The sequence below is a fragment of the Nicotiana tomentosiformis genome, chromosome 11 (genome assembly GCF_000390325.3).
Source record: "Nicotiana tomentosiformis chromosome 11, ASM39032v3, whole genome shotgun sequence".
Classification (NCBI taxonomy): domain Eukaryota; kingdom Viridiplantae; phylum Streptophyta; class Magnoliopsida; order Solanales; family Solanaceae; genus Nicotiana; species Nicotiana tomentosiformis.
Window position 1 is genome coordinate 119,299,569 of NC_090822.1, and position 19,846 is coordinate 119,319,414.

The window sequence follows — 19,846 nt, forward strand, 5'->3', positions numbered from 1 at the left end:
ACTCTAAGTTTTAACTTTATACTTAATAACATTTTAAATAAAAAAATGATTTAAAAAGCTAATTTGATTATTCAAACGATAAGAATTGTTATAATTATATATTAAAAAAATAATAGAGGACAATGTTAGCAGACTTTTTCAGTCGAGTTCAAAATCATTAATTTGTAAGAATAAATTGGTAAATGTTGAACGTATAGTAATTTCTGTTAATACATATGTCATTGACAATATGCAACTTAATAATTTCATATTTTTTAAATAAAATAAACATTTATTCCCTTAATTCAATTTTAAAATTATTTCTGCTTACTAAAACAAATACAAATGAGATTCGCAACTGGCCCAAAGCACTTTCTTCTACGCACGACACGTGTCATGTTCCCTGCTTTGACAGCTCATAGCCAATTCACTTCTTTCAAATTCCTATTTTACCCCTTTCATGGCTGATGGGCCCCACACGTTCAAACATTTTTTCTCACGTGGTACAATTATCAGGGCTACCTCCAACTTGCTGCTGAATGGTCACGTGATCTGCCACGTCATTATTACGTCAGTGACACGTAGGACCCACGGTTCCTATTCATTATGGGATCTCACTTTGCCGAAAGCGTAAAATTATTTGCTTTTTTGACCAATAAGATAAAAGCATAAAGGTTTGGTTTTACATGTCATCTTTCTTCCTTGTGATAGAATCTAATAGGTCATTATAAAAACGGAAAAGGTCCATATATGCCCTTCTACGGTACGAAATTGAGCACATTTGTTCTTCGTTAATACTTTAGCTCAAATATACCCTTACCGTCATATAGTTGGTCCATACATGCCCTTAGAGTTACACAGTTGGCTTATATATGCCCTTTTCGAAAAGGAATTCACCCAAACTAATTAGCTCTTTCGTTAATTGTATTAAAGTGTATTACAAACACTATTTCCATTTTATTAGTACTTTTTTTTCTTTACCTTTATTTTCCCTTTTTCCTTCTCCCTTATCCGTTTCCTCCATTACTGATGCCTTCTCCATTTTGGTCACCAATTTTACTTGACAAAACTCGTGATTCCAACTACTAAGAAAATTCTCCCATAAGGTAATCAAGTTACAATTTCACTGGCCCTCTAAATAAATGAAATTAAATTGTTCCAAAAATTATGGTTTAAACTTTAAGATAATAAAAACATCTCAACCTTTAACAATACTCAAAAGACCAAAAAATTTAAATTATTTTCAGAAAGATAATTTAATGATTAAAAACCTAAAGTTCAAGTTGTAGTGTTATAAATTTGAGTTGTTAGTCTTTTTTCATCTTTTTAAAGCTGGACATTTTCTATTTTTTTATTAATTATGTAAATTATGGGTGTAAATGGAACGGATTGGTTCGATTTTTATCAAAACCAAACCAAACCAATTATATCGGTTTGTATTGTTCGGTTTTGTTGGATTTTTTGGGTTTTTTTGTTACATAAATATTATTTCAATCTTTGTTAAATATTTTAGAACTAAATATATGTTCAGTAAAAATTAAAAAATTGACAAACATATGATCTATTAAAGTATTATTATGAGAGAATTTTATTAGCAATTGGAATTCATAAGTTTTGTCAAGTGAAATTGGTGACGAAAATGGAGAAGACATCAGTAATGGAGGAAATCGGATAAGGGAGAAAGAAAAGGGAAAAAAATAAAAAGAGTAGAAAAGAAAAAAGAAGAAAGAAAAGAGAAAGGTAAAGAAAAAAATACTAATAAAAAGAAAATAGTGTTTGTAATACACTTTAATATAATTAACGAAAGAGATAATTAGTTTGGGTGAATTCCGTTTCGAAAATGGCATATATGGGCCAACTGTGTAACTCTAAGGGCATATATGGATCAACTATGTGACGGTAAGGGCATATTTGAGCTAAAGTATTGACGAAGGGCAAATGTGCTCAATTTCGTATAGTACAAGGACATATATGGACCTTTTCCGTTATAAAAATTTTACTTCAACGCAGGGGCGGATCTATATAGAGCAGTGGAGGTGATACGTCACCCGCACGCTCGAATAAAAACTTCAAGAATACAGTACTATCTTGACCCGCACGCTCGAATAAAAACTTCAAGAATATAGTACTATCTTGAGGAAAATTGATAGTATATATTTAAGGCGTGGCATGCAAAGTAACTAAATAACTAGAAGTGCCATGGTCACGGACTCACTTTTTCAGCCATGACACCCAAGATCGAGACCAACTAATGGCCATTCAATTTTGTTTCTCCTCTTGGATTTTTTCCAATTCTTCTCTTTTTGTTATTTTTTTCATCTTTGTATTTCTTCTCATTGTACAACCCCATTGTTATTATACTTTTAAATTATTTATTTCCTTCTGTTTTCTTTTTCTATACCACAAAATTTTTATTTGAATATGATTTTAATCATATTTCTTTTTTATCATCTAATGTGAGTTTTCCCTTGATGTCAAATAAAGGACCAAACATCTTCGATTTGGTTATCGTGTATTTAATTATGCACCAAAAATTTTGTGAAACGAAAAAATAATTTAAAATGGACCCGAACCGAATTAATTCAAGAAAGAGCGAGCCGACCAAATGTATACTCTAATTCAATTTTCTTGGTTAGTGATAGATTTGCATTAAATATAGTGGCACCCGTAGTCATCAAATTCTGAATCCGCTTCTGCTTCGACGAAAAAAATATGTTATTAATGAAAATTATGTTTTGTAAAATGGGATTTTGTATTTTTGTAAGATAATTTTTTTTTCATCTATCTTAATTTTGATGGACATTACGTGATAGTATAATGGTAGAGGTAGCAGGTATACAGTGAAAATAATCGAGGTGCACACAAATTAGTTCAGACGTTACATTACGTGATAGCTATGATGGTAGAGGTAGTGGGTATGTGGAGAAAATAATCGAGGTGCACGCAAATTAGTTCATGTGATAGCTATGATGGTAGAGGTAGCATATATACACACACACACAAAAAAATAGTGTTAATCTCACAAGTGGAGTCTAGGGAGGGTAAAGTGTACGCATGACTTACCCCTACCTTATGAGAGAGAGGCCGTTTCCGAAAGACCCCCGGTTCAAGAGAAGTGAAAGAGGTAATTTTGGTGGACATTATGTGATAGCTGGATGCGATCATACCGGCACTAACGCACCGGATCCCATCAGAACTCAGAAGTCAAGCGTGCTTGGGCGAGAGTAGTACTAGGATGGGTGACTCCCCGGGAAGTCCTCGTGTTGCATCCCTCTTAGCCACTAGTGAGATTATATTGGGTTGTTGTTGTTGTGATAGCTATGATAGTAGAGGTAGCAGGTATACGGTGAAGATAATCGAGATGCACGCAATTTAATTCGGATGCTACATTACATGATAGATATGATGGTAAAGGTATGCAGTAAAAATATTTGAGATGCACGCAAATTAATTCGGATGCTACTGTTATTAATTTTAGAAAAAAGGTGTAACAGTAAATGACATGTGGTAATCGTATAAGGAGTAATACGGTATAAGAATGACCATGTATGGTAATAGTGCTTTAAAGATATATATATTCTAGTATTAAAAGTTGACAACATCTAGATATTGATTGAAGGGATATTACGAAATAGTTGGATATTTATAAATGAATATGATTGGTATGCATACAATAATTACGCCTCTCCTACCAAAGAAAAAAAGAAGATAATTACACTTCAATTCAAATAAGTTAGAAACGATTAATTCAGATTTGTATCATGTAGCATTAGATGAAGCGCTCTCTATTAGAAACCTATTCCCAAATTCCGAATCAGAGACCTTTAGTTAATTGAAAGAGGAATCTTATCGATCCCACCACACTCGTTAGTATTGATTCATTTATTATCTTTTTCGGCCTAAATATAGTTGCGGGCAAGATGGATGGCCCAAGGATAACTTTTTACGAACATTTGTGTCCACTAGATTACCATTTTGTATGCTAGTTTCAAATTTCAATACATTTTGTAAATTTACTTGGCCTAATTTATTTATTTTTTTACCATTTTGCATGCTAGTTTCAGTTACATTGTGTAATGTTTAATTAGTCTGATTTTTACCTTTTCAAATACTTGGCCTGATTAACCAATGAAAAGAACAAATATAAGATAAGCATAAAGGTAACAGGGACTTTGAAGCTCATAGATAAATAGGATATACGTAATAATTACTATTCGCAATATTACTTTTATTGTTTTTTTATCACTTAATAATATTACTTTCATTGTTAAAACCTTAATTGTACTATCTTGCCCAATATATTGATTTACACGTTGCAGTTAAAATTAAAATTTGCAGGACCCTACCAAAGTTATGCCAAATTCATGCCTATGTAACATTAATTTGCCTTCTACACTACTTATTTTTAATAAAATAACACTTATGATTTCAGGGGTACATTGAGTTTAAGGAGTGCGAAGAACGGGAGCTATTTCCCGATGATAATAGCATGGTCTAGTCAGTTTTAGTTTTTGGACTGATAATTGAAAAATAACCAATATTTTGCTGAAACACAGAAAGCATACAGGAGCCAATATTATGGAGCTCTTGCGTATAAACTTCCAGCACATTATGCTAGAATCTCATATGTAAAAAAAACGAACTCCACCATATTATGCTGAAATTCTTCCGGATTTCTAAGGGTGTTTTTGTTTTAACATGAAAAATGACTAAGTTTCGATTACTTTTGAAACTATGGCTACTTTTCAATTATCAGTTGCAAATCTGGTTATTTCTGACTTCCCTATTTCCCGTTACATGCTTAAGTTTTCACCTTGAAACCCAAGAAACACCACGAATTTACAAACAAACAAAAAAAAAACACCAAATTACATTAACTTACCATGGTTCATTACTTCATTAAGTAATAGAAGTGTGCATGTGCTAAACACGTATCATGGATATATTGGCATGGTGTAAACACCACGTACGTACAAGTTTTTCCCCAGAATTTACTCTGATTTTTATAGTTTGCAATTCATCAAAGCTATTCACCAACAAAAAAATATAATCATTCTGCAACTAACACAAGACAATTTCTTTCTTTTCAATCTCTCATTGTTTCCAATGAATAAATCCACCATCATTAGGCCATTCTGGAAACAGTTGTCAACCTCCATTCAAAGGTAAAATAAGATCAATAATTTTTCTGTTTTTTTTCCCCCCAGTTTAATTCACATCAAGAATATAGAATACAATCTTCAGTCCTGTAAAAACCGAGTGAAAAAAAAATGGGGTGTTCGGGGGTGGGGCGGGGTGGTGGGGGTGGGGGATTTTCGATCATCTACCTCTACTTTTTTTCGAACATCAACTCGAACACAAAATTGCTCTTCTGAGTTGTGACTGATTATAGGTTCTCTTCCTCTACATCTTTTGCTCCTATATTTGCATCTGTTATCTATTGAACTTTTCTTATACATGTACAAGAATATATTCCCTAATCTCTTTTTTTCATTGTTGAACCAATTAGTGCAGCTTGAAAGTACCAAATACAAGTTACAACTGTTTGTAGAAGAGAACGTACGCTTGATCATGCAGCACCGAGCTTTTCGGGATGACTGTGACTGACACGTCATCATAACGCAGCCACTTGCCACTTTGATGACGGGCATCGGCCGTATAATGACCCTTTGAAGGGTCCCTTCCATGATGAGTGATTGTCGCAACGAGTTCATACCTCTTAACCTGTAGTAATAAAATGGAAATATACGCTTTACTAGATACACTCGTCAACGCCACACTTCTAAGAACAAGGAGATAATCTCACCTCAGAAGAGGGAGAGGCAAGTAATTCACGTCCAAACACAAGCTCCAAAGGGAAGTGCACGGGTTTATGCAACTTGGTGCTCCCTTCACTTCCGTAGCTAAAGCGCATTAAATGCAACACCATTATATCAGAAAGCTCCAGAATCTTAACAGACTTGCTGGCACTGACTACTTCGGCCTGAGATATGATTAATTGAGAAAATCATGAAGTATTCCCTAAGATATTTGCAATATTTAACATCCAAAGAAAAGACACTTCAGTCAGGGGTCTAAGTCCCGAACACGTAAAGAGAGCAATCTGTGAAAATTGGAAGCAACTTGCCACAAATAACTTGAATTTAACCAAATGTCTGGAAGAAAAAGGAAAGCATAGCCACCTGAAAATTCACATTTTTAAATGCTGCTTCATGATGGTAAGAAAAATGATCGTTATCTTTCTAAAGGATATTACACTTACTGAAAACCTTATAATACATAACATCATGAACTCTGGTTGATACCGTCTATAGCATACTCAAGCATAAATATAACCAGAATTCAAATTGTAATGCTTCATTTGATCTGCCGTATAAGATCATCTCCACACATTTTAGTCTTAAGTTTTGCAGAGAACATGCCAGACATCTGAAGGAGAAAAACAACACAAAAAACCCACGCAAGCGCACCTCCTAGACACGTCCTAATCTCAATTGTGCATCTAACGCTCACCATTTGTGCTCCTGAGATTTGTTACATTATCGAAAAACATAGCATGTTTAGGGGCACTTTTATAGTTTTTCACCACCTCGACAGTCCGCAGAAATTTCTTGACAATGGCAGAACAAAAGTACCATAAGCATAATAATTTCCTAATTGACTTTTTCAGAAAAAGTAAGCACTACTGTGTTTTCTTTATGTCACCTAATACAGAAGAAAATAAATTAATTTTCTTCTTTTTAACCCTTTAGGGGAAAAAAGTATATGCCAGAGTATGATCATATTCTTGTATACTAAAAAGGGTATAACCCTCAGGACGAGTATATACCTGTATACTTAATCATCTTGAGATTCTAAAATTCACATAACATAATAGAGTACCTTTCCAGCTGCTGATGTTCGATATCCTTCAAGTGCCTCTGGTGCAGAAAACATCCGAAGTGCATCTTCTATAGAGCAAATAGGCTCTGGAAAAATGTTAAGGTGGAGCAGAAGAAATGGTTGTACTGTTGCTGAGGCTTTGTTACCTTGTTAAACCAATGAATAAGATCTCTTAAACAAATGGATAAGAGAGTCCCAACAGTAAACAACTTACATGAACAAAAGAGAAATAAGAAAACGTAGCGGATCAATGATCACCAGTGTCATTTCACTCAACCAAGATGGAAATTCAAACACATAAGCAAATATATAACTAAATAAATACAAAGGTATTCTGATCTAATGTCATGCGTTCGGTTTACCTTTAGCCTTCACTACACTCTTCAATTGGCCTCCAAAAATTTCACTCAATTTTGACGGGACAAAGCTCTGTGTTCTAGTAACTGCAGTCCTATTCCTTGGGCCAACAGTCTCCCAATCATCATCCTCTTCCTCGTCATCCGTTGATGAAACCAGAGAGGAGTTTCTCCCGATACCATTTGGTACTTGACCCTCTAATTTTAGCAATTCATCATGCATCTGATGCATGAGAAAACTGAGGAACTCCTGAGCATCTTCCTGCCTGTAATTAGCCATTCCACCGTAAAAATACAGAAAGATTAAATACAGGACACTGTTCCATCAAATTTTCGTGTCAATCAAATTTCTCTTCAAACTGCAGTTGCTAGGTGCAATTCAACTAAACAAACTCATTGGAACATCTTTATAAAAGAATCCAGTTGAGAAAAACTGGAAACTGTTGCTCATAGCACCAAAGAAAAACCAAGTAAGAAACAAGAAATCACTTATATGCTGTCAGTAACATACCTCGGTCTGCCTGTCAAGCTATTTGGGACATCCGGAGTAAAGTTTTGTAGGACAGATTCAAACATTAAAGGTCGAAAAGGCTGCCCAATTTCCGGAAAAATTGTTTCCTTTTTCTTCATACTTGAATCACTGAATATGCCAAACTCAGAGATGAACTGAATAAAGGCATGTAAAGTGGGATACCCAGCCTGTAATTAGCAAAACCAAAATTGGGAACTTAAGGTTGTTATAGGTTAGAAGAGTTTTTAACAAGTATGTTATCGCCATACCTGTGGTATATCGCGTGTTTTGAGTTCTTGCAGGAGAAGAACAAAAGGAGAGCACGAGAGAAGAGCTTGAAGAGTTGCATTAAGAAAGCACAAGTTCCCCAAGTTGACCAACCCTCGAGCTAACAAACTTCTGAAAACCACAACAGACCCATTTAAAGATTTATGTCTACCATTCAGCAAGTTATAGTTTTTGAGTTGATTAGTCAAATTAACGTCTTCCACACTGTGAGACGATTGAGACAAGCTTGATTTCTCTGCTGAATCATAAGTACTTCCGGTGTTCACTGTTGGATGTAATTCTTCGCGGAAAGTTTTCAAATCTGTCACGCTCCTATTGTAATCAGGATTTGTAAAACTGGAACTACCATATTCATTTATAGTTTTGCCTGCTGACTTTATGGTTTTCCCTATACTGCTATGACCCTCGGCGACATTCTCTTTATGAGCAAGCTCTGGTAGCTGAGGTTTCTTAGAATGATCAAGGTCGGTCAATTTAGTGTTGAAAAGGCCCACAGATTTCAAAGTTGCAGAATCCAACGAACCAAATATGATCCCTACATCAGTTGTTGTTGGCTGACTTTGCAAAGTTTTAATCTCATCTTCCGTAAATGACCCAAAAATCAACACCTGATGATAAAAAGAAAAAAATAGTTGGTAAACCAAATATACAGAACCACAAAAGAGATGCAAGAAGCAACATAACCAGAACGCAATTTTTTCTAGTTCGAGGAAGATGTACTAATAGCATCAAAGCAATTTCATCCAGTGTTGTCAAAGGCGCGCTTAAAGCGCGCTTAAGCCCTGAAGCGAGGCTCAAAACATGTTGAGCGCTTCGCCTCGCTTTGTGGGCGCTTCAGTGTCGCATCAAGGCTCTAAGTCATACTTTTACTTGCCAATGAGCGTAATCCTGAAGAGGCGACACTAAATAATTGATATTTCACTTTATCGTAATCTTTTTTTTTTCAATTTCTTTGTCCATATATTTGTTATTCATGCTTATAATTATTGTTCTTAGACTACATATGCATATTTTTACTTTTTCTCCGGTTGTGCCTTTTTTTATTAAAGCCCGTGCTTTATTTGCGCTTTGCGGTTAAAGCCCCAAAGGACCTTAGAGCTTTTTTGCGCTTTTCGCCTTTGATAACACTGATTTCATCCCAAATCAGTAGCTAATAAACAAACTAGTGGACTCCCAAAAGTGGAAAAAAAGCAGAAGCCAGTAGACTACTCACACAAGTATGACAACAGAAGAACTTTAGGTTGGAGATATTGTAGAAACTGGGAACTGTTGATTTCAAGAGAGATGTTTTCAGAATTGTCACCAAATTTACCAACAAACTGGAAGGCATGAAAAAGGGAAGGAAAAATGGAGCATTATAAGATGGACAGAACAATTGTGCAATCCAGTCTTAATAGTTCATGACAAAAATGAGAAAATGTCTTTCTACATTGTTCACATCATAATTCCCCCAGACAACAAAAACTAATTAACAATAAAAATAAATTCTCTTATCTAGAATCAAGATTACCCTGCTACACACTTTCTAACATCTTTAAACAAGCCTAATTGTCCAAGTATACAATGAACTAGTGAAGTATTCACCAAATTGTAGAAGATTTGCTCAGAGTTATTTATCCCATACAGGCATACAGTAATAGCTTTTGTCACCTAAAATAATAATAGTAATTGAAATAATATAAAAGCAAAGCTCCATTGAACACTTAAAAAAACAGAACAAACTATTAAGTTCATATAAAATATAATACAAATGGTTGATTATGTACATTCTGTATTCACCAGCAGCAAACCAGCTCATTATCATCTACATTACCAATGCAAGAACCTGTGTTGATTTTGCATTGCGAACTTTGCTCTTTGTTGAGACATATCTCAGAAATAGATACCAGATGACTGCAAATGCAACATTTATATCTACTAGCTCTTTACAAATTTTTATCATTTATCTAACACAATGAAGCTACCATATATCTACAGAACCCAGGTTGAAAAACAAAAAAGAAATTGCCATTGAGCTTTTGCTTCTCTTTTTGCCTTTTTTTGGTTGCTTTTTCCCCTTTTTTTATGACATCGGTGTCCTTATGCGAACCTCAACTAATCCACCGGTTAACCTACTATAACCCACAAGCACACAAGCAAAGGAGTAGTGTAAGCCTTTTTTTTTTTTTTTTTTTTTTTTTACAAATTCTCCCCCATTTCTCTAACACATGAAGCTACCATACAGAATCAAGGTTAAACAAACAAGACTTTTCCATTTAAATCCTCCGCTTCTCATTTTTGTCTTTGTTTGTTTTTCTTGCTTCTAATTGTTAGTGGTGTCCTAGCCAGCTCCCGTGCAACTGACATTCCATCAGACAGCCTGCTACAGCTCACAGCAAGCCCACCAATGCCAGAGTAGATGGAGCATCACTGAGTGCTGAAGCTGGGAATTCGAAGTGAGATCTCCACATCTTTTGTTAAAGAATAGCGTCGGAATCATTTTCTAGCTACTCAAGATTTCATTAATTTCTCTTCATCTCTATAGCACCAAGCACAACCATATAGAACCCAAAAGAAAATCAGCAAAATTTTATCTTTTTTCTTTATTCTTTCTTCTGATAGTTAGCATCATTCTCCTAGCTATTCAATTTACTCAAACCCCATAAAGCAACTGCACATAACCTATCAAACAGAAGTTTTAAAAAAAAACTTTTTTTCTGGGGTGGGTGTGGGGGTTGGAATCATTTAGTCAAAAAAAGCCTCAAGTTTCCCAATTCCTGAAAACCCCTTAAAAGGGTTGAAAAAACATACAACAAAATGTAGAGCTATGTTAAAAAGGTCAAGTCGTTGCGTACCTTTAGGAATCATTTGCAGTAAAAAGGGCATCAAATTTCCCAATTCTAAAAAACCCTTAAAAGGGTAGAAAAATCACACCTCAAAATGTATAGTTATGCAAAAAAGGTCAAGTCTTTGAGTACCTTTTGATCATTCATCTTCCAAGAGTGGACAAAACCCTCAAATGGAATCCATAGTAGAGGCAATCAGAGAAGAGGGGTTGAATCTGGTGAAGCAGAGCACATGAAAAATGAGTAGAACAGAGCAAAGCAGCAGCAAAAATGAAAGAAGACATGAAAATATAGGGAAAAACAGTAATTTGAGCTCACAGAGTGAGGTAGGTGGGTGGGGGGTTAGTGGGGGTGGCGGGAGTTTTTAGGGTTTGGCTCTCTAAGGAAGAGAGTGGAGTGGAGGGGGTGGAGTGATGAGGGGGAGTGGGTGGGGTCTGGTCAGAGACTCAGAGATGCAAAATAGGAAATCTTGCAGAGGTTTTTTTGAGGAAAAGGAAAAAAATGACAGATATGTAAAAAATAATTGGGGGTTAAAGCAAGGTATTGGAAAGGAGTCAATTGATTTTTTGGCTTTTTATAAATTTTTTTTTAGTTTTATAATTTTTTTTTTTTGTACACATAAAAAATTTATTTTTACACATAAAAGATCTTTCTTTTATATATAAAAAATTTAAAAAAAATATTTTCTTAAATTCAATTATAAAAGGCCTTGTAGGCCTAAAATCTCTGCTGCAAAGTTGGTGAAAAAAGAAAATTGTGGGTGAAAAAATGAAAAAGGGTAAATGAAGCAAATGATGACAAGCATCCCAATTTACGTAACACTTATCGTTTTCCGCATTAAATATGATTAATTCAGAAGTAGATCAATTTAATATTTTAAAAATTAAAATTAAAATATTTAAAAATTATACAAAAAATATGACTATAAGTTACAATTCTTTTTATGTCACTACGATAAAAAAAATATTTCAAAATATTGATATCACATAAATTGGGAAGTAAAAGTAACACTATACTCTTTGCAACACTAATTTGAATAAATCAAGCCAATATGTTTTTTCGTACACTGAATATTTAAAGGCAAAAAGATATATTGATATGTATTGCATCAATAGAGTATTATGCATTATCACTTAGAATTAATATGTTTTTATATGATATTTGTTTGACCAAAAAGTATGGTTTCCGGTAAACTATTATATTTACGTAATAATGGGTTAAATCTAGTCAAAGATAATAACTATATATGCGAATCTTAGAAACGTGCGTGAGATGGGACAAATCCAGGGAAATGTTGACAATGATAGGCACAAAACGTTCATAAAGAATGATCAATAATTGAGGTGTAACTAACAATAAATGATATTTAAATAAATAAAGGGGATGATTCACCCAATAAAGGACAGATTGGTCGAATGTTCCTCCTGACAATGATGAATGACAGATAAATCCTATGTTTGTTTGAACTATTCTCGGATCTGGTGGAAAAGTGTGGAATAATATGAGCAAGAATCTTGATAAAAAGGTAATCTTTGTATCTTTACAAGAGAGATTTTTCTTCTAAAAAATATTCTTATCAAGTGAATCTTACATGCCTTTTTTTACTCTCTCTTTTCTTGTTTATTTGAGACATATCTCTAACCAACCCTAATGGTTCAAGTGCAGAGAATATTCACTAGAATATTCTCTTTAAAATCCTATTTCAAAAATTAGCCGTTACTACTCTATCAGCGATGCTCCATCTCGATCATTGTTGACATCTCGACCACGAATCTTGCTGCTCCATGGCCGTCCTCGGCTGACTCCTCCCTTAATGCTATATTACCCTAAATATTCTAGGCTAGATTTTGTCCCATAAAGTTAGTCCCTCCGCTTATTGAGGCCGACCTCAGGCGGGCTCGATGAGCGGATATTGTATAATGTGGTTGAAGTGTTTGGATGACCTGAACGGGCCGTGATGACTGGGGCGAGTTGATAACGTGTCCTTTTGTGACCTGCAATTTATGAGGTTGTAAGTCCCACAAATCAGGATGATGTCATGGCGACTAACGTCATTATGACGCGATTTCTCGAGACGTTGCTCCATTCCGCGCGCGTTTCCTGATTGAGTCTGCCACTTTGGTTACAGTGCAATGTAATGATGGTTAGTTCCTTGGTTTCGATGCCTTAATCGTTATAAATAGGTGTGATGACCCAATATGTCATCTGTAATTTTAAATATTATTTCTGTATTTTAAAACCTCAAATAGCATCATTTAGCTTTCCTCGACTTGCATGCGATGTACGTATAATTTTCTGGAAAGTTTTTATATAAAAAAATTGATTAAAATGTGAAAATAGAGCTTTAAAACTCAACTGAGTCGACTTCGGTCAATATTTTGAGCAAACGGACCCGGATCAGTTTTTTGATAGTTCCGGTAGGTCCGTATCGTGATTTGGAACTTGGGCGTATGCCCGAAATCGAATTCGGAGGTCCTTAGCTCGAGTTATCGCTTGTTGTCGAAATTTTGAAGTTTAAAGGTTTAATGATTTAAGAGATTTGACTAATATGTGACTTTATTGATACCAAGTCTGTATTCTGGTTCCGGAAGCCGGAATAGGTCCATTACTATATTTATAACTTGACTATCAAATTTGTTGAAAACGAAGTTAGTTTGACGTGATTCGGACGTCCGGTTGTTAAAATAGAAGTTCTAAAGTTTTCTTGAAGATTTCATTTGGTTTGGTGTTCGATTCGTAGTTCTAGGCGCTATTTTGGTGTTTTGATCGTGCGAACAAGTCCATATGATATTTTTGGACTTGTGTGCATGTTTGGTTTGGAGCCCCGAGAGCTCGGGTGAATTTCGGATAGGCTACGGGTGGTTTGGGACTTAGATGGTTTTTCATTAGCTTCAGCTGTCATCTGGCTTCCTTCTTCGCGTTCGCGAAGGCACTCTCCCTACGCGAACGCGAAGGGTTGTACGCAAAAGCGAAGTGGGGGGGGGGGGTTTACCCTTTGCGAACGCGATTATTATTGTTATTATTATTATTGCGTACCTGGGGGAGGGGAATTGATCAATACTCTTCGCGAACGCGTAGGCTGGTGGGTGTAAGCCTTCGCGAACACGAAGGGTATCTCGCGAACGCGAAGGCCACTTGGGCTGCTGTACATCGCGAAAGCGACAGGCCCTTCGCTAACGCGAAGAAGGCCTGACGCCAGTGATTAAAACAGACCAAAAACGGGATTTTTCCCATTTTTCACAAACCCTCCATTAGAGGTCGGTCTAGGGGCGATTTCAAAGGAGTTTTTCGCAATTTCGAACTAGAGAAGTGTTCTTTATCATATAGTGATTATATTTCATAAATCCATGTCTATATTCATCATTTATTTTGGATTTGGATGGAAGAAAATTGTAATTTTTTTTAAACTTTCCAAAAACAAATTTTTTGATTTGAAGGTCAATCCGATGTCGGAATTCGATAATTTTTATATGGTTGAAATCGTGTCGAAACGGGTGTTCGGATTTCGTGAGTTTTTTGGGGATCTGAGACGTGGGTCCCACTATCAATTTTTAAAATGAATATCGGATTTTAATCCGGAAAATTAGTAAATTCATATGGAATTAATTCCTACGATTCGTGTTGAGTATATTGAATTATTTGTGACTAGATTTGAAGCTTTCGGACACGAATTCGCGAGGCAAAGGTTTATTAGAATCTTGAAATTGGTTGCGAAGCATGGTAAGTGTCGTGACTAACCTTGAATTGAGAGAATAGAACCATTGAATTATTTGTTATGTGAAATTCATGTGAACGACGTATAGGCGAGGTGACGAGTGTCTATACGTCATCAAATTAATTGTTTGCATAATTATTTGTAAATTATAAGTTATTTTAAATCATGAATTAATTTTTATATTAATTGTTTCTCTCATATTCTTTGCTCAATATTATGGCTTGAATCCATGCTATAATTGCTACATGCTTATTTGATTTATGTGACTTAATTGCTACTTGACATTTAGCATACTAATTATTAAATTGCTTATTTTCTTCTTAATTTTCATAATTAATTGTTACTTGTCATCACTTATTTCTAAATATATCATAATTACTGTATGCTTATTGTCTTATAATTTTATATTAATTATTGCATTTATTGAAGAAATTTCTTTTATAAGAATTGGTAAATTATATTATTTGAGGAGCGGGTTGCACGCCGCAATGGAGTTGATTGAAATGAATATAATGGAGGAGCGGGTTACACGCCGCAATAGAATTGATTGAAATGAATATATTGGAGGAGCGGGTTACACGCCGCAACAGAATTGATTGAAAAGATATATTAAGGATCGGACTGCACGCCGCAATAGAAATGAAAATGAATATATTGTGGGATCGGGTTGCACGCCGTAACGAAATTAAATATGAATATATTGTGGGATCGGGTTGCACGCCGCAACGGAAACTAATTGAAATAATAATTGGTTATGATTGCCGAGTTGGCTTCAACTGTTGAATTATGTTACCTGTTTTATTTCTATTATTGTTGTTATTATTATTATTGTGTACAAGTTAATGTAAGTGATATGCCTTAGCCTCGTCACTACTTCGTCGATGTTAGGCTCGGCACTTACTGGGTACATGGGGTCGGTTGTACTCATACTACACTCTGCACATCTTGTGTAGATAACGAAGTTGGTCCCAATGACGTACAATAGATTTGCCCGGATGCAGCTATTCGCAGGAGACTTGAGGTATAACTGCATGTCGTTCGCAGTTCTGAAGTCCCCTTCTACTTTATCTTAGTTGTGTGCTTTCTTTCAGACAGTTTTATTTTTATTTCAGACCCTTGTTTGTATTATTCTAGAAGCTCATGCACTTGTGACACTAGTTCTGGGATGATATTTAGACATCGCTATTATTATGAATTATTCACTTTATTTCAGACTTTATTTTCACTTTTGTTTATTTGTTATTAATTAATTTAAAAATTATTTAAAAATGGCTAATATTATTCTAACATTGGCTTGCCTAGCAAGTGAAATGTTAGGCGCCATCACGGTCAAGAAGGTGGGAATTTCGGGTCGTGACAAGTTGGTATTAGAGCACTAGGTTACATAGGTCTCACGAGTCACGAGCAAGCTTAGTAGAGTCTGAAGGATCGGTACGGAGACGTCTGTACTTATCTCTCAGAGGCTATGAAGTTTAGGAACAATATCACTTCTTTCTTATTCTATCGTGCGATTTTATTCTATCATCGATGATTGAACCATTATGCTCTTATTCTCTCCCAGATGGTGAGAACACGTAATACATCTACCAACGGACAGGGACCAGAGCCCTCGGTGGCAACTACGACCAGGGGCAGAGGCCGAGGTCACGCCAGAGGCCGAGGTAGAGGCAGAGCTCAATCTAGAGCTCGAGCAACAACACCTATTGTAAAACCTCAGGTGGATTTGGGAGCAGAGGTTCCAGCTCAGACTGTATCTGTTGGACCAGTTCAGGTCCCGGAAGGGCTCAATGCTACTCTAGTGCTTTAGGACGCTCTAGTCCGTTTGGTGTGTCTTATGGAGGGTGTGGCCCAAAATGGTACATTTCCAGTGGCACCAGACATCTCACAGGCTGGGGGAGGAGCACAAACTCCTACTACTCCCGCCCCGGGGCAGACAACTCCCCAGTATCAGGCTCCAATAGCCCATCCAGTTATGGTAGTTTAACCAGTTGTTGCAGCATAGGCCGGTGATAGGCCTGCTTTGTCTTCTGAGGCTTTGTTGAGGTTGGACAAGTTTACCAAGCTATTTCCAATCCATTTTAGTGGTACACCTTCTGAGGACCCACATTATTTTCTTGACCGCTGCTATGAAGTATTGCAGAACATGGGGATAGTCGAAAGCAATGGGGTTGATTTTCCTGTGTTTCATATGACTGGTTCCGCCAAGAGGTGGTGGAAAAATTATGTATTTACTAGACCAGTTGGTTCGCCTGCACTTACTTGGGAGCAGTTCTCACGACTATTTCTAGAGAAGTTCCTCCCTATCACATTGAGAGAGGATTACTGCAAGCAGTTTGAGCATCTCCATCATGGTAGTATGTCAGTAACTCAGTATGAGACCCGTTTTGTGGATCTAGCCTGTCATGCTCTTCTTCTGCTTCCTACCGAGAGAAAGAGGGTGAGGAGGTTCATTGATGGACTCGTTCAACCTATTAAGCTACAGATGGCCAAGGAGACCGGGAGTGAGATTTCTTTTCAGACGGCTACTAATGTCGCCAGGCGGATCAAGATGGTTCTTTCAGAGGAGAGAGGGCCAGTGTCAGGTAAAAGGCCTCGTCATTCCGGTAATTTCAAAGGCGCCTCATCTGGATGCAGGGGTACTTATGGTAGGGGTCATCCTCCCCGGCTATTTTATTCAGCACTTCAGGCATCTCACGGTGCTTCAGGGAGTCATGGTCCTATTATGCCTTACTCTAGGCAGCCGACATTTAGTGCACATCCAGCTCCTATCAGTACACCACCACTCTAGAGTCATTATGGCGGCTATCCGACTCGTTCGGGTCAGCTTCAGCTTCAACAGCCACGACAGCAAGATGGGTGTTATGAGTGTGGGAACATTGGTCATATCAGGAGGTATTGCCCTAGGTTGTCGAGCAACAGATCTCAGCAGGATTCTCGTGCCATCATACCAGCACCGGTTTCTCCACCGCCCGCCCGGCCAGCTAGGGGCAGGGGTCAGACAGCTAGAGGTGGAGGTCAGGTTGTTAGAGGTGGAGGATATACAGTTAGTAGCCGTCCCAGAGATGTAGCTCCGAGTGGTGGGGCCCAACCCCAATTTTATGCTTTTCCAGCTAGGCCTGAGGCCGAGTTATCCGATGATGTGATCACAAGTATTGTTCCAGTTTGCCATAGAGATGATTCAGTTTTATTTGATCCAGGATCTACTTATTCCTATGTGTCCTCCTACTTTGCTTCATATTTGGTTGTACCTAATGATTCTTTGAGTGCTTCTGTGTGTGTTTCCACACCGATGGGAGATTCTGTTATGGTAGATCATATCTATCATTCGTGTGTAGTTACTATTGGGAGTCTTGAGACTAGCGTGGATCTGCTATTTCTTGATATGGTAGATTTTGATGTCATCTTGGGTATGGATTAACTGTCGCCTTATCATGCTATATTGGATTGTCACACCAAAACGATGTCCTTAGCTATGCCGGGGTTGCCTCGATTAGAGTAGAAAGGGATTCCTGGTCATTCTACCAACAGGGTTATTTCTTATATGAAGGCTCGACGTATGGTCGAGAAGGGGTGTCTAGCCTATTCAGCTTATATTCGCGATCCCAGTGCGGATGTTCCTTCTATGGACTCAGTACCAGTTGTTCGTGAATTTCCAGAAGTATTTCCTACAGATTTGTCGGGGATGCCACATGACAGAGTTATTAACTTTTGTATTGATTTGGCTCCAGACACTCAGCCCATTTCTATTCCACCATACCGTATGGCCCCGCAGGATTTGAAAGAATTGAAGGACCACTTACAAGACTTGCTTGATCAGGGATTCATTAGACCTAGTGTCTCGTCCTGGGGTGCACCAGTGTTGTTTGTGAAGAAGAAAGACGGTTCAATGCGGATATGTATAGATTATCGGCAGTTGAACAAGGCTACTATCAAGAACAAGTATCCATTGCCAAAATTGATGACTTATTCGATCAACTTCAAGGTGCCAAGGTATTTTCGAAGATTGACTTGAGGTCTGGTTATCATCAGTTGAAGATTAGGGCATCCGATGTCCCTAAGATAGCTTTTCGGACTCGGTATGGGCATTATGAATTTCTAGTGATATCATTCGGGCTGACAAATGCCCCAGCAACATTTATGAATTTGATGAATCGGGTGTTCAAGCCCTATCTGGATTCTTTTGTGGTCGTATTCATTGATGATATCTTGATTTACTCCAGCAGTCGAGAGGAGCATGAGCAATATCTTCGGAGTGTGCTTCAGACTTTGAAAAATAATCAGTTATATGCCAAATTTTCCAAATGTGAATTTTGGTTAGACTCAGTTCCCTTCTTGGGCACATTGTATCGGCATAAGGCATAAAAGTGGATCCTAAGAAGATTGAGGCAGTTCAGAATTGGCCTAGACCTACTTCAGTTACAGAGATCCGTAGTTTTCTGGGTTTGGCAGGTTATTATCACTGATTATTGGAGGGGCTTTCATCCTTAGCATCCCCACTCACCAAATTGACCCAGAAGGGTGCCCCATTCAGATGGTCAGATGAATGTGAGTTGAGCTTTCAGAAACTCAAGACTGCTTTGACTACGTCGCCCGTGTTGGTATTACCCACAGGTTCAGGATCTTATACGGTGTATTGTGATGCATCTCATATTAGGCTTGGTGCAATATTAATGCAAGATAGCAGAGTGATTGCATATGCGTTGCGGTAGTTGAAAGTTCATGGGAAAAATTACCATGTTCATGAGTTAGAATTGGCAGCCATTGTTCATACGCTGAAGATTTGGAGGCATTAACTTTACGGTGTCCTGTGTGAGGTATTTACTGATCATTGTAGCCTGCAATATCTGTTCAAACAAAAAGATCTCAATTTGAGGCAGAGAAGATGGTTGGAACTGTTGAAAGACTATGATATCACCATTTTGTATCACCTGGAAAGGCCAATATGGTGGCTGATGCTTTAAGTAGAAATGTTGCGAGCATGGGCAGCCTTGCGTATATTCCGGTTGGTGAGAGGCCATTAGCTGCCGATGTTCAAACTTTGGCCAATCAGTTCGTGAGGTTAGATATTTCAGAGTCCATTCAGATTCTATCTTGCACAGTCGCTCGGTCTTCCTTGTATGAACGTATCAGAGAGTGATAGTATAATGATCCCTATTTGCTTTTCCTTAAGGACACGGTGCGACACGGTGGTGCCAAGCAGGTTGTTGTGGGAGATGATGGAGTTTTGCGGATGTAGGGTCGTATATGTGTTCCTAATATGGATGGGCTTCGTGAATTAATTCTTGAAGAG

At 37.2% G+C, this 19,846-nt stretch overlaps 2 protein-coding genes and 1 non-coding gene across 3 annotated transcripts; 2 read left to right on the forward strand and 1 right to left on the reverse strand.

Moving 5' to 3' along the window:
* The first annotated feature begins 3,132 nt into the window (after nt 1–3,132).
* On the forward strand, nt 3,133–3,251 carry LOC117280938 (5S ribosomal RNA). Its single transcript, XR_004511524.1, has one exon. It is a non-coding gene; the product is annotated as a 5S ribosomal RNA (ribosomal RNA).
* A 1,861-nt stretch (nt 3,252–5,112) lies between these two features.
* On the reverse strand, nt 5,113–11,309 carry LOC104113873 (ubiquitin carboxyl-terminal hydrolase 24). Its single transcript, XM_009624183.4, has 7 exons — nt 10,974–11,309; nt 7,998–8,624; nt 7,729–7,916; nt 7,224–7,483; nt 6,862–7,007; nt 5,786–5,962; nt 5,113–5,703 (listed from the first exon to the last, which is right to left on the reverse strand). Exons 1-7 carry the CDS (start codon nt 10,986–10,988, stop codon nt 5,515–5,517), a joined length of 1,602 nt encoding a protein of 533 aa, XP_009622478.1. The 5' UTR covers nt 10,989–11,309; the 3' UTR covers nt 5,113–5,514.
* Nucleotides 11,310–16,699: 5,390 nt separating this feature from the next.
* Nucleotides 16,700–17,974, forward strand: LOC138902086 (uncharacterized). The gene is made up of 2 exons (XM_070189897.1): nt 16,700–16,764; nt 17,446–17,974. The coding sequence occupies exons 1-2, from the start codon at nt 16,700–16,702 to the stop codon at nt 17,972–17,974; spliced, it is 594 nt and encodes a 197-aa protein (XP_070045998.1).
* Nucleotides 17,975–19,846: the final 1,872 nt, after the last annotated feature.

What these genes read in the sequence shown, in the direction of transcription:
- LOC104113873 (XM_009624183.4), bottom strand. An exon ending in AAACACGCGATATACCACAG is followed by an intron (nt 7,917 to 7,997) that starts GTATGGCGATAA and finishes TGCTAATTACAG; the next exon opens with GCTGGGTATCCCACTTTACA. An exon ending in AGCTTGACAGGCAGACCGAG is followed by an intron (nt 7,484 to 7,728) that starts GTATGTTACTGA and finishes GGCTAATTACAG; the next exon opens with GCAGGAAGATGCTCAGGAGT.
- LOC138902086 (XM_070189897.1), top strand. Translation starts at nt 16,700, where the DNA reads ATGGGGATAGTCGAAAGCAATGGGGTTGATTTTCCTGTGTTTCATATG. An exon ending in ATGACTGGTTCCGCCAAGAG is followed by an intron (nt 16,765 to 17,445) that starts GTGGTGGAAAAA and finishes TGGTCATATCAG; the next exon opens with GAGGTATTGCCCTAGGTTGT.